We start from the raw sequence: 11,856 nt of genomic DNA, 5'->3' as shown, positions 1-11,856 counted from the left end.
CCACTCTCCACTACATTTCCTCAATTTATGTCAATTGAGTCAGTGCTGGTTAGGCTAAAGACTTTAGACCTCTGTGGCTTGCTTCTTTCCTCAGCTTGAAATCTGTTACTTGAGGCTACATTAGCCGCCACTATAGCATAACACCCAAATCCCCCTACCAACTGTCGGTGGTTGAGAGGCATTGTGACTGATTTAGTAACCATGTTTTGATAAAGAATGCATGAAATTGAAAAGAAGATATCTTTGGTTCTGCTGTAATGATTTTGTAAAAGTGTTCAGCCCATTATACACTGACTATGTCATAGGAGGGCATTGCTAAATCCGTGCATTACCTATTAGGCTTAATCTGAACATGCTAAGTCTTGAGAAGAAAAGTGTAATGGAAGTGCAGGTATTTTAGAGTACTCTATTCTAACAATGACCAAAACCCAAAAAGGAAATAGGAGAGCACAGACCACCACACCATGGCCAAAATCTTTTCTCACAATGTTAAACTTTTTTTTTTATAGTTTTGATGTTAGCTCAATTCTTAATTAAATCAAATAATGGCTCAGAACGGCATACAATTGTTCTCTAAAGAGACAGGAAACCCCCAATCACAGTGAGTTGGATGGGGATTGTTTACGGCCAGCACAGGAAGGTCTCTGAGCCGCTGACACGCTGCCAGCCTGCAGCTCTCAGGTCTGTATCACATTAGAGGTGTTAGCGAAGCAGCGTGCGGATGAAGCAGACTGTAGCGAGAAACAAGGAGACTCTGTCCCCTGGCATATGGCCTCTCACATGCCCCTGTTGTCAGTGCTAATGTCCTTTTTTAAACTACACAATGAGCTTTTTCTCTTTGCCTGGATCAATCCCATTGTTTGTTTTCACTGGCACAGACTAACCACAAAGGCCCAGATTATTTAAAAAGCTAAATCACCATTCTGCTATGAACTTGTTTTAGATGTATCTTTGTCAGTTACATTTCAAGAGAAAGTGGCTATCTGTATCTGCTGACAGAAAAACATTATCAAAGTGCCCATAGGATAACATTTTAAGACAAAATATACTAAGGCTTCATTTGGTGTCTTGTTGTGTGTAGCAGCATTCAATAGCAGAGTGTACTGCATGAACTTCATTAAGCCCGAGGATTGCACTTTGGTCTTACATAAAGCCTCTGTTATATCTAAGAGTCACTGATCAAGTTACTGTGCTGTTATGTAACTGTGCTGCTGTTACAGCCTGTGTGTGTACAGTTCACTGTGTGGTTCTGTCACTTGCTGCAACATTGGGCTGCTGCTGCAATAACTCATGCTGAAGAGACTTCTGACTTTGATATCTTTCTGTAAAAAACATGTCAAATAGTTACTGTAAATTGTTAAGGCTTAAGCTACGGTGGATGTTAACGCAATCAGTGTGGTATGCATGCATCAACTCCTCCAACAGAGAGGAACTTGCTTACCAAGAGCATCTTTGGTATCTGTACACATTTTACCAAAAATGCCAGGATTGTCAGATACAGATTGTGAAAAGTTGAGTTGATAAACATCTAAACACAATTGTTTTATCTAAAAATGCAAGCGATTGTCAGTTTATATGAAAGTACTTTGTAACACAACTTGTTTCACTATTGCATTCCTACACTCAAACAAAATGTCATTCTGCTTAACCACACGCTCAGCGTTGCTAACCAGGCTATTAATGGCCTCTCTACAATATCAAATGTTATGTTATCATGTGACAGGTTTCTATTTTATTTTTTTAAATTTCCAAATAAACTTCGCAAGCTGACATTTTGGAGCTTCTTATGCAATGCTGTCTAGTACTGTACCACCTCCTATTAAGTCAACTTTTTAGGTCAACAAGTGTTCCTCCTCCTTTACAAACCTTGTATAAAGTCAAAGTCAATTGCCATTAAATTTTTCTAAAAAAATAAAATGAAGCCATAGTTGGTTTCTAGCTCTCGAAAAAGCTATTAACTCAGCAATTTTTAAATATAAAATAAGTAATTATTAAGTGTTTCTTACAGTAATTCGTCAACTCTGCAGTTGTAAATGTATAGACAGGACTACTTTAATTGAAGTATTTATATCTAATCTATGAAGTAAAGGATGTATAATACATGACACCATTAATTACAAATGTACAACCCATTTGTAGAGGGGGGGGGTGAAAAGTCTACAAACATTTAAATACAATCACAAATTGGTCACTTATCATCACAACACATATTAAGTCACTTACAGCAAAACACATACACGACAAATAGATCAACATTATACAGTATTTCTATATTTCTTATTTTCCATTTCACATAAACATTGTGTATTTTTATATTTGCATATTTCTCTGAATGTGAATGTGATGTTCCTATTCTGGACCCCGCCTACCTAAGACCTGATTGGCCACTTAGCCGGTAGTCTCGATGCTCATTGGCTTAAACCGCTGCCACTAAATGTCTCACCACTGTTCGGGCGGCGAGACACAAAAAGAAATCATGTTTTTTGTTGAGCGGCACAGCGGGGAGTAGCCTGTCATTGACCGGCGGAGCTGCTTGCTTGCAGGGGTCTTTTCGGTTTGTTCTGGCTTCTGCTGGTGCTTATGGATATTTCTAGCTTAAAGACGAGGCAGTAAGCCAGTATTTTTAACAGAATGGTATTAAGGAAAAGACTAAAACGGTGCCTTTGTAGTCGTAGTATTGATGCTGCCGATGCCTTGTAGCTGTAGAGAAAGTTAGCTAATGAGTAGCATAACGTTAGCCACAAGCTAATGCTAGGCCTTCCGTTTCCTTTGGCTTGTCAAGACAGTTTATTGTTTTATTCTTCCCTTTGTGGAGCGGGGCTTTGTAGGTCTTTTGTTTGCTGATTTTGTTTATTTGCTTCCTCTGGTGAATAAGGCATTGACATGAAGAGAGTGAACAGCTTTCAGAGGTTTGTAAATCAAAATATATCACTGTTAAAATAATGTTTTGGGCTGTCAAGCTAGGATTGCTAATAATATTTGCCTTTTAATAATGCCAGGTGTGGTTGGTTAACGTTGCCTCATTCATCCTGACCGTTAGCAGCCAAAACATGCTTTCATTTCAGGTTAACATGTTGGTTAAAGTTCCTGTATAGCTGTGTCATAATGGGGACAAAGTCATTTAAATTGAATGCAATTTTAATAATGATTCACTTTCAACTCATTTTGATTTCGGTGTTAATCACTGAAATTGGGTATATTTGTTGGTGTTTGATCAGTACAGACAGTACACTTTAATAAACATTTTAAATGTGAATGGCAATTGTTATGTATAGCACAATAATCAGTATTTTGTGAAATGGCCATACATTTAATAAAGTCGTCAACACAAGAGTAGTCTTAGCCATAGTTATACATATATTATTAGTTAAGTCATTACATCTCAAGCAGGTTAAAATCAGACAATAAGGATGTCATGGTCAGTCACTTAGAACAGGTATCTGTGTATGGTTTCTATATTAATATTACAGCCATTTTATTTATTTTCATTCCTATCTCCCTTCTTGAGAGCTCGTGTTTCTCATTTTTGTGAAGAATGTGACTGCGCACATTATATCTCTAATAAGTCAACCTTAAAGCATAATCCTTTATACTACTGAGCACTGTTTTAAAGGTATCCTCCAATTTGATGCTTGATCAAACTACCACTGTTATTTATTTGTTGTGTTGTTTATGTGTGTGTTTCAGGTTCATGAACAGACGGGCCTCTGCTAACTGCCGCTACCAGCCCACCTGCTATGAGCATGCTGCAAACTGCTACACCCATGCAGTGAGTGGATGGGACTAATCTTTTATTTTCTAGGGAAGAGGATGATAATGACGTCATCCAGTGGCGACTGCTGGAAAATATTTTTAGGTGGGGCTGTGGAAATGGTGACCAAACAATACTAGGGTGGTACGGGGGGATGCTCCTCCAGATTTTTTTTTGAGAAATGACCCCTTAAATTATGACTTCTGGGGATGTTAGGGGGGGAAGGGCAAAGGGCAAATTGAGGCTTAAAAATATGAGAAGACTGATCAATACCTCCATAATCTTCAGTGTGGTTAGCTATGAATCTTCCAAAACTTCCAAACACCTTGTCCTGGACATAGTTTCTACAGCATAAACTGTGCAACAGTACAGTAGGCCCACACAAACTGCAGAACACCGGGGCTTTTTTCCCGCCGTTTTTTTTCTCACGAAACTGTGTCTCAGGGCTTCTTAAAATGTAATTAACTATTCATGTGTCATACTCATTTAACGGGAAAAAACTCAGCTAACTGATGATATGAACCATGTTTACCGAAACAAAACACAAGTCTCACAAGAAGCTAACCTTTTGCTAAATGAGCCCTGAGCGAATAAATGGAATCTAGGTATAAATCGATCGATTTACTTATCGGATATGCACAAACAAGCTTAGCTAACAAGCTGAGATTCTAGAAATATAAGTATCATCACTGAGCGAACAGAACTCGCGACAGGGGAAGCAAATACAGACATCACACGACGTAGCTTTAGGTAGCAAAACACGGAGATATGCTCACCTTTTGCTGTTATTCTGATCAAAAACGAGAAACACGGCTGAATGTTAATCCAATGTGTCTGTCACTTTGAAAAAATTATTGATGATCCATAATTCAATTTTTATGTCAAAAACTGAGTTTTCATATTAGCTGCTAATGATAGCTTCCAGAGTGTATGACAGCTCCCTGTTTTGTCTCCTTGGATACGAGTCAAAAAACCTCACAGACTGCCTTGGGCCGGGCGCTGAAATTGTAGCCCTTGGACCATCAGATCTGACGACGCTGATTGGCTGAAATTATGTTTCGGCGGCATAGTACTTTTCAGGTAGCAACAGTCAGCACTTGGTTGGCTGCTGCTGCACTTAGGGCTCTTTTCTTAGCGCCCAGACGAGAGAGGGTAATGATACACGGGCAAAGATTTCTGCGGCCAGGCAGGAAACATATGACTTATCAGTAACTTTAGACATCGTAACACAATTTTTTAAACAAGATTTTATTGTAGCTTATACATTTTTCTGATACCAACTATATAATANGCGAGCTGCATGATACTGGTATAATAGATTGCCCGATCGGGCAACCAGCAGGTGAGGCTTCATGGCCCGAGCTAAATACTAGATGGCCCCGGGCCATTGGGCAGTCCTTAATGTACATTAATGGTGACCAAAACGTTTGAGACCCACTGAGATAACACTGAGAGTCCTTTAGCTCACTGAGTCTCTCATTCTGACAGGAGAGGACTCTCCTCCACTCTGTTGTTGAAAAAACTCCTTATATCCGCTAGCGTAGCTCGCTAGCACCAGAAGCTAACAACTACGACCTCCGGTGCCGGTGCGCTCTCTCTCTCTCTCTCTCTCTCTCTCTCTCTCTCTCTCTCTCTCTCTCGCTCGTGCATGCACACAAAATGGCTCGTTCCACACACACACAGAGCCGAGCTTTAATGAAACACAGAGACCCAGACGTAGTAGTACTGCATCATATTATTTTCGAATCAATAATTTTTCAAATTCTGATTCTTTTTTTTTTTTTAATCTTTTTTTTCTTTTTTTTAATAACCATTTTTCCTCCTGGTCTCTCGCTCCCCCCTGTCACGCCCCCCACTTTGGGAACCACTGGGTTAATACAATGTGTCTGTCACTTTGAAATAAGTATTGATGACCCATAATTAAATTTTTATGTCAAAATCGGAGTTTTCATATTAGCTGCTAATGATAGCTTCCAGAGTGTATGACAGCTCCCTGTTTCGTCTCCTTGGATACGAGTCCAAACAACTCACAGACTGCCTTGGTCCGGGCGCTGAAATTGTAGCCCTTGGACCATCAGATCTGACGACGCTGATTGGCTGAAATTATGTTTCGGCGGCATAGTACTTTTCAGGTAGCAACAGTCAGCACTTGGTTGGCTGCTGCTGCACTTAGGGCTCTTTTCTTAGCGCCCAGACGAGAGAGGGTAATGATACACGGGCAAAGATTTCTGCGGCCAGGCAGGAAACATATGACTTATCAGTAACTTTAGACATCGTAACACAATTTTTTAAACAAGATTTTATTGTAGCTTATACATTTTTCTGATACCAACTATATAATATGTACCTTGTTTATTAAAAATAAAAATAAAAATATTTTTTAAAATATATATTTTTATTTTATTTGTAATGACAATCTAAAATGTGGGAAGAGGGGGGGCGGCGCCCCTATTGGCCGACCGTCGCTGACGTCATCTCAAATTAAAATGATCGCTCTAAAAATATCACCGTGGCCTTCAAATCCCATGTGCAAAGAAAAACATAGTTTGTCCCTATTGCCATAAAATATCTCAATCTGTAAGGACAGCAACTTTTGATGTCATGCAAACATTGTATTTTATACCTATTTATTTACCTTGATTCATCCTCATTTATCTAGTGCTTCTTTTAATGTAGTTTCCATTCAAGGATTCACGGCTTTTATTGTCATGTGTACATAGCTACAGTGTAGTTATGTCAATGAAACCCTTAGGTCACAGGCTCCTCAAATGGATAAAATAGTGCAACTAAATACAAATAGAATAGAAATCGTGCAAGAAGAATTTATATACAAGTAATTGGAATATGATATATTAGATAAATAATTTGTAAGTTGCGAACAGATGAATGTTATGGATATTCTTTAAAAAGTTCAGGTGCTTAACAGTCTTATGGCCTGTGGGACGAAACTGTCCCTGAGTCTGGTATTGTGTTTTTATGTATGTATATTATTGAAATAGTTTGATTTCCTCTCCATAGCTCCTCATCGTGCCGGCCTTCGTGGGCATGGCGTTTCTGCACCGTCTGTCGGACAACGGCTGGGAGAAGGTCACTGCCTGGGTGTACGGCATGGGCCTGTGCGCCCTCTTCCTGGTCTCCACTGTGTTTCACATCATCACCTGGAAGAAGAGCCACATGAGGTGAGAAGGAGCATGATGACAACCCACCATAATGGCAAAGAACCAAGACACGTAGCAGAACACACTGTCGTAAAAGACACGTCACAAAATGCAAGAGGACAAAGATAAAAGAGTGAGGGACACAGTCAGTCCTTTCCTTATCTCTTTACATTCCTTGTCACCATGCTGGGTTTTTCCCAGTGCTGGTATGTTGGTGTCAAGTTTCATTTTCAACATTTTGCACACTGCGTTCAAATCATACTTTTGTTTCCTTATTTTGATCTTATGTGCTTATGTGAAACCCTGGGTGTTTCTGTTCACGAAATTATTTAATCTATTTCCACTGGTTGGATGTTTTATTTTTTACTGTAGTTTCAGAAGTGTGACCACAGACACTCACTTCCTATGGCAAGAGTTTTCCCTCTTGCAAACGATGTGTCTGCTTTGCATATCTGTGACCTTGAAATAAACAAATCACCTGTTTTATTGTTTGTTTCAGGTCAATGGAACAGTGTTTCCACATGTGTGACAGAGTGGTCATCTATCTGTTCATCGCTGCCTCCTACACACCCTGGTGAGTGTCACACAGAGGACAGTTACACTCAGAGGGCCTGCATGAAGATGAAGGCTTGTTATAGATCTTATTTCTCCTCTCTCCTCAGGTTGAACCTGCGTGAATTGGGCCCTCTTGCAGCACACATGCGATGGTTTGTGTGGCTCATGGCTGCTGCTGGAACCATATACGTCTTCAACTACCATGAAAAGTGAGTTTGAGGTGATAATGGGAATTTAAAAGTCGGAACTACCACTGAACATAGGCAAGGCAAGTTTATTCATATAGCACCTTTCAACACAAGGCAACTCAAAGTGCTTTACAAAAATGAAAGACGTTAAGAGCATTAAGAAACATATTACACCTCAGTAGCCCTGTTCACACCGGAGTACTTTTCCCCTTTAGTTCTGCCCTTATGTTGCGTTCACACCAAAAAGAGTACTTAGTGCCGGGAACTTTTACCCCCATTTTTAATGCCTGCTATAGAGGTGGTACTATCCTGGGGGGAAAAAGTGCCCTAGTTCTGATTGGCTGGGCGAATTGCAAACCACGCCCTGTAAAACTCTGAAAAGTTTTGTGAAGCCGCCATTGTATTTGTGGCAATGACATTATTAGCATTAGCCCCGCGCACCAACGGAGAGAGAATAACTTCTGGCAACACAAAAGAAAATATGGGAGCGGTGGAGTGATGAGGAGGTGTCGGCGTTCTGGCGATTTACCCGGAAGGCTTCAGTAGAAGCTGCTGGGAGTCCCAGCAGTCACTACCCGATCCCAGCGCCATATAGAGAGAAGTTAGACAGCCATATGCCATACATCTTTGCATACATTCACAGTAAATATTTATTCAGTATGATAGCTGTCTAACAGAAGTTAAATCCATTTCTCACTTATTCTGACAATGTACTTAACCCCAAATAAAAGAACACAATAAAAAGAGTTGTTCAATAATAGTGAAGTCACGTTGTAATAAAAGCCACTGTGTCAAGTGTCCTACTTGGGTTGCCGTATGTAGTTGTCAAATATGGCGGACCATCTCGCACATGCGCACTGCAGATAGGGTAGGGCTGCAGATCGGGTAATGACATGTTGATATACATTTCGTCTTCTTCTGTTTGCTTTAATCGAGGCTACGTAGTTATGCAGCGCCCCCATCATCAGTAAATGGAAGTACTACAAAGAACCCCGTTTAGTGCAATTATTTCACAAGTTTTGTTATATACACAGCTCGAAAAAAATTGACCTCAATGGTGGATACGGCCATGAGTAGAGGAGAAAGCTGAGCTCACTGCACTCTTATTGTTGATAAGTCCCATTCAAAGACAGGAGCAAATATTGCATTAGATGAAATCCTTCTCAGAGGCAGACTAATCTACATTTGATGCTAACAGAATGCAGTGCATGTTCATGGTGATAAGGGAACATGTCACGTAGTGCAAAGATGAGGATGTGTTTGTAATCCTGCATTCAAGTGTGGTTATAAGGAACAGACACGTTTCAGAGGTGTTTAGTTTTCACTCAAGTTTAATGAGTGAGACCTTTAGAGGTGCCAGTGTCAACCTGTGTGTACAAGATCACACTATAACATTTAGTCAAAAGCAAGTAGTCATTTTTCATAGTCACTTCTCTACTCCCCCTGGGCCTCATTTATAAATGGTGCGTACGCTCAAAAGATGGCATACGCCAGTTTCTAAGCAATGTTTGCGATTTATTAAAAAAAAACTTCACAGGAAAATGTGCGTTCCTCCACGCAAACTCTAACCCATGCGTACGCGGTATGCAGAAAAACGGGAGAGATGAGAAACTGCGACACAGTTGGCAGAAGGAAGAATGGAGAGAAATATGTGGAAATAATACCATAAAGAAAATGTTACCTCTCATTTATCATATATATAGAATNGAGAAACTGCGACACAGTTGGCAGAAGGAAGAATGGAGAGAAATATGTGGAAATAATACCATAAAGAAAATGTTACCTCTCATTTATCATATATGAAGAATTCATTTGCAAACATTGATTAAAGCCAATCTTAAAACGATTAAACAAACGCCTGTTTGCGACTCCTCAGTGCACACAAAATCATAACTGGGAGAAATAAATAAATACGGATATGTTATTTAAAACCACCTCGAATATGTTGTGCTAATGTTATGACATGTATTCTCATAAATGATGCGGTAAGCAGGAGGACAGAATTACGTCTAAACTGACGCCGTTTTGCTTTTCTATAGGTCGTATAGATACGAACATGGTTTTATATATTATCATGTTTAATCGTGTTTTATGCGGTTTGCTAAGACGCTCATAAAACACAGGAGGTATGGAAACTAAGAACACCATATATTTGGTAAATTGTGCAGATGATATAACACAACACATTAGTTTTATTTCCTTTGAGTGGTGGATATAGAGTTGCTGCGGGGGGGTTGAGATGCACAGGCTGCAGTGGAGACGCTGCAAACAGCTGATCGACAGCTGGAACACAAACCACCAAATACAAAAATAAACATGAATTGACTCCACTGCACAGGGATCCCCCGATACTTTCTTACAGTTTCTCCTCATGGGGGGGTCTCCTGTCCTCGACACATACACACTGACACACTGCCTGAGGAAGGTTATTTGTATTTTTGTCATTAACTTTTTGTTCGGACCACTTATTTATTTATTTTGGTGACGATCCGATCTCCATGCTGCTACTCTGGTTCAAACTGTATCCACCAAACAATATGATTTATCTCGACCTCCCCAAAATAACCAAATTCTGACACGGTGAGAGATGTATTTTTTAGCTGTTCTGTCGCCATTTCCTGCGATCTTCTTCCTGCAGTCAGTCAAAATGAATACTAATACGGGGCGTTTCTTTGACTATTTATAGGCAAATATGGGCGTTACGCAAAAGCTGCACTGCATTTCGAGTTGATTGTGATTTATAAAGGGAAACCGGCGTAGGACGTGCCGCATGCAAGTCCTGTCCATGCGTATTTATTTACTTTGTCCTACGTAAGTCCCACGTGAATCCTATGCAAGGCTTTATAAATGAGGCCCCAGAGCCCTTATGGAGCCAGGTTGTGACATCACCGTTTAAGTCGCTGCAACTCCCGTGTGAATATCCTCCCAGTAACAATGATGACAGAAGACGTTGGAGCTGTACTCATGTTGCTAATAAACGACATCTCCAACTGCATACTCTTCTCCAGAGTGACGTGGATTTTAGTATGCAGCTATGATGCAGCAGCATTTGCCAACTTTCTAATCTCATCATGAACTGTTGCTGCTCCCCCAGCCGCTGAATTTCAACGGTTCTTGGAGACAGCTTGGCACATTTTTGATGACCTGGTTGAACTGATTGAGGTCCAAGAGCCAGGGCCGCTGCAGTGGATCAGGCATCTGCACTGAACCAGCACCAGAACCGCCTCATTGGAAAAGTGGTTGATTGAGACATTAAGAGGAGCCAGGATCAACCTGTAAAGTATCTGAGGGTATATCTTTCCAAAAGTGCCAACAATGATAACAGCTTATGACCTCTATTGGTAGCGTTCTTGCCAAATCCCAAATAAGTAAACATGAGATCAAAGCTTCATTCTATATTCATACAATGTAACCTCTTAACTGATTATAGAGAGGCGAAGTTAAGCCCATCTACTTCCGGTCCATGGGACCTTATTTCGGAAAAATAATGTATTGAAGTCAATGGAGAGAGAAAACGTATCTTTCGATCCCGTTTGAATTGTGCCATGAATTACACATATGATGTTTGTCAATCTTAAAAAATCATTTCCATGTCAAAAAAGTCACAGTTTGTCGTAAAACTGTTGAAATATAAGACTATGAAAAATACGCAGCTAGAAAGACTACAAATCAAATTATTTTCCTCCACTAAGAAATAGCTAAGATCAGCGCCATATAGATAGAATCTATCTACTGTATATGGCGCTGGCTAAGATAAGATAACTTTAACAAGATGCCTGTGTGCTTAGTACCAGGTCGTTCTTTCGCTTCCCGTCTGATGAAAGGACCAGGAGTGGCTTGATCAAGTTTCAGGATTCGTACGGGTGCTTGAAATCCATGAAAATGCTTGAAATTTGACGTGGTGTTTTCAAGGTTGGGAAAGTGCTTGAATTTTGGGAATGGTGCTTGAAATTGAGATAAAGTGCTTGAAAATGTAAATGCTTTACTTTTACAATACATTTCTGTCTGACTGAATAGTTCGATTTTTAGATTAAAAGAAAATAATTGCTTCGCTTTTACATAAAACAGCTCCGCTCAGGCCTTCCCGCGCTATGCGCTACAAGTGTTTGTGTTACGTGTGACCTGGGCATTCTGATGAGAGTGATAGATGACAGTGTGCCAGGATGTTGCAGTTTCAACAAGTGTTGGCTAGCAGAAGACAAAT

At 40.1% G+C, this 11,856-nt stretch overlaps 1 protein-coding gene across 1 annotated transcript; it reads left to right on the top strand.

Moving 5' to 3' along the window:
- The first annotated feature begins 2,491 nt into the window (after window positions 1–2,491).
- On the top strand, window positions 2,492–7,681 carry LOC104958940 (monocyte to macrophage differentiation factor-like). The gene is made up of 6 exons (XM_010786775.1): window positions 2,492–2,554; window positions 2,876–2,909; window positions 3,688–3,769; window positions 6,770–6,930; window positions 7,409–7,483; window positions 7,572–7,681. The coding sequence occupies exons 2-6, from the start codon at window positions 2,884–2,886 to the stop codon at window positions 7,675–7,677; spliced, it is 450 nt and encodes a 149-aa protein (XP_010785077.1). The 5' UTR covers window positions 2,492–2,554; window positions 2,876–2,883; the 3' UTR covers window positions 7,678–7,681.
- Window positions 7,682–11,856: the final 4,175 nt, after the last annotated feature.

Source organism: Notothenia coriiceps, unplaced genomic scaffold (assembly GCF_000735185.1).
Source record: "Notothenia coriiceps isolate Sejong01 unplaced genomic scaffold, NC01 NC01_scaffold00029545, whole genome shotgun sequence".
NCBI classification, from domain to species: Eukaryota; Metazoa; Chordata; class Actinopteri; order Perciformes; family Nototheniidae; genus Notothenia; species Notothenia coriiceps.
The sequence above is the reverse complement of the archived record's forward strand: the minus strand, read 5'-3'. Positions and strand labels throughout refer to the sequence as shown.

Coding starts and splice junctions, on each gene's coding strand:
- LOC104958940 (XM_010786775.1), top strand. CDS start 2,884: ATGAAGAGAGTGAACAGCTTTCAGAG. Junction 2,910..3,687: donor AGAGTGAACAGCTTTCAGAG/GTTTGTAAATCA, acceptor TGTGTGTTTCAG/GTTCATGAACAGACGGGCCT. Junction 6,931..7,408: donor TGGAAGAAGAGCCACATGAG/GTGAGAAGGAGC, acceptor TGTTTGTTTCAG/GTCAATGGAACAGTGTTTCC.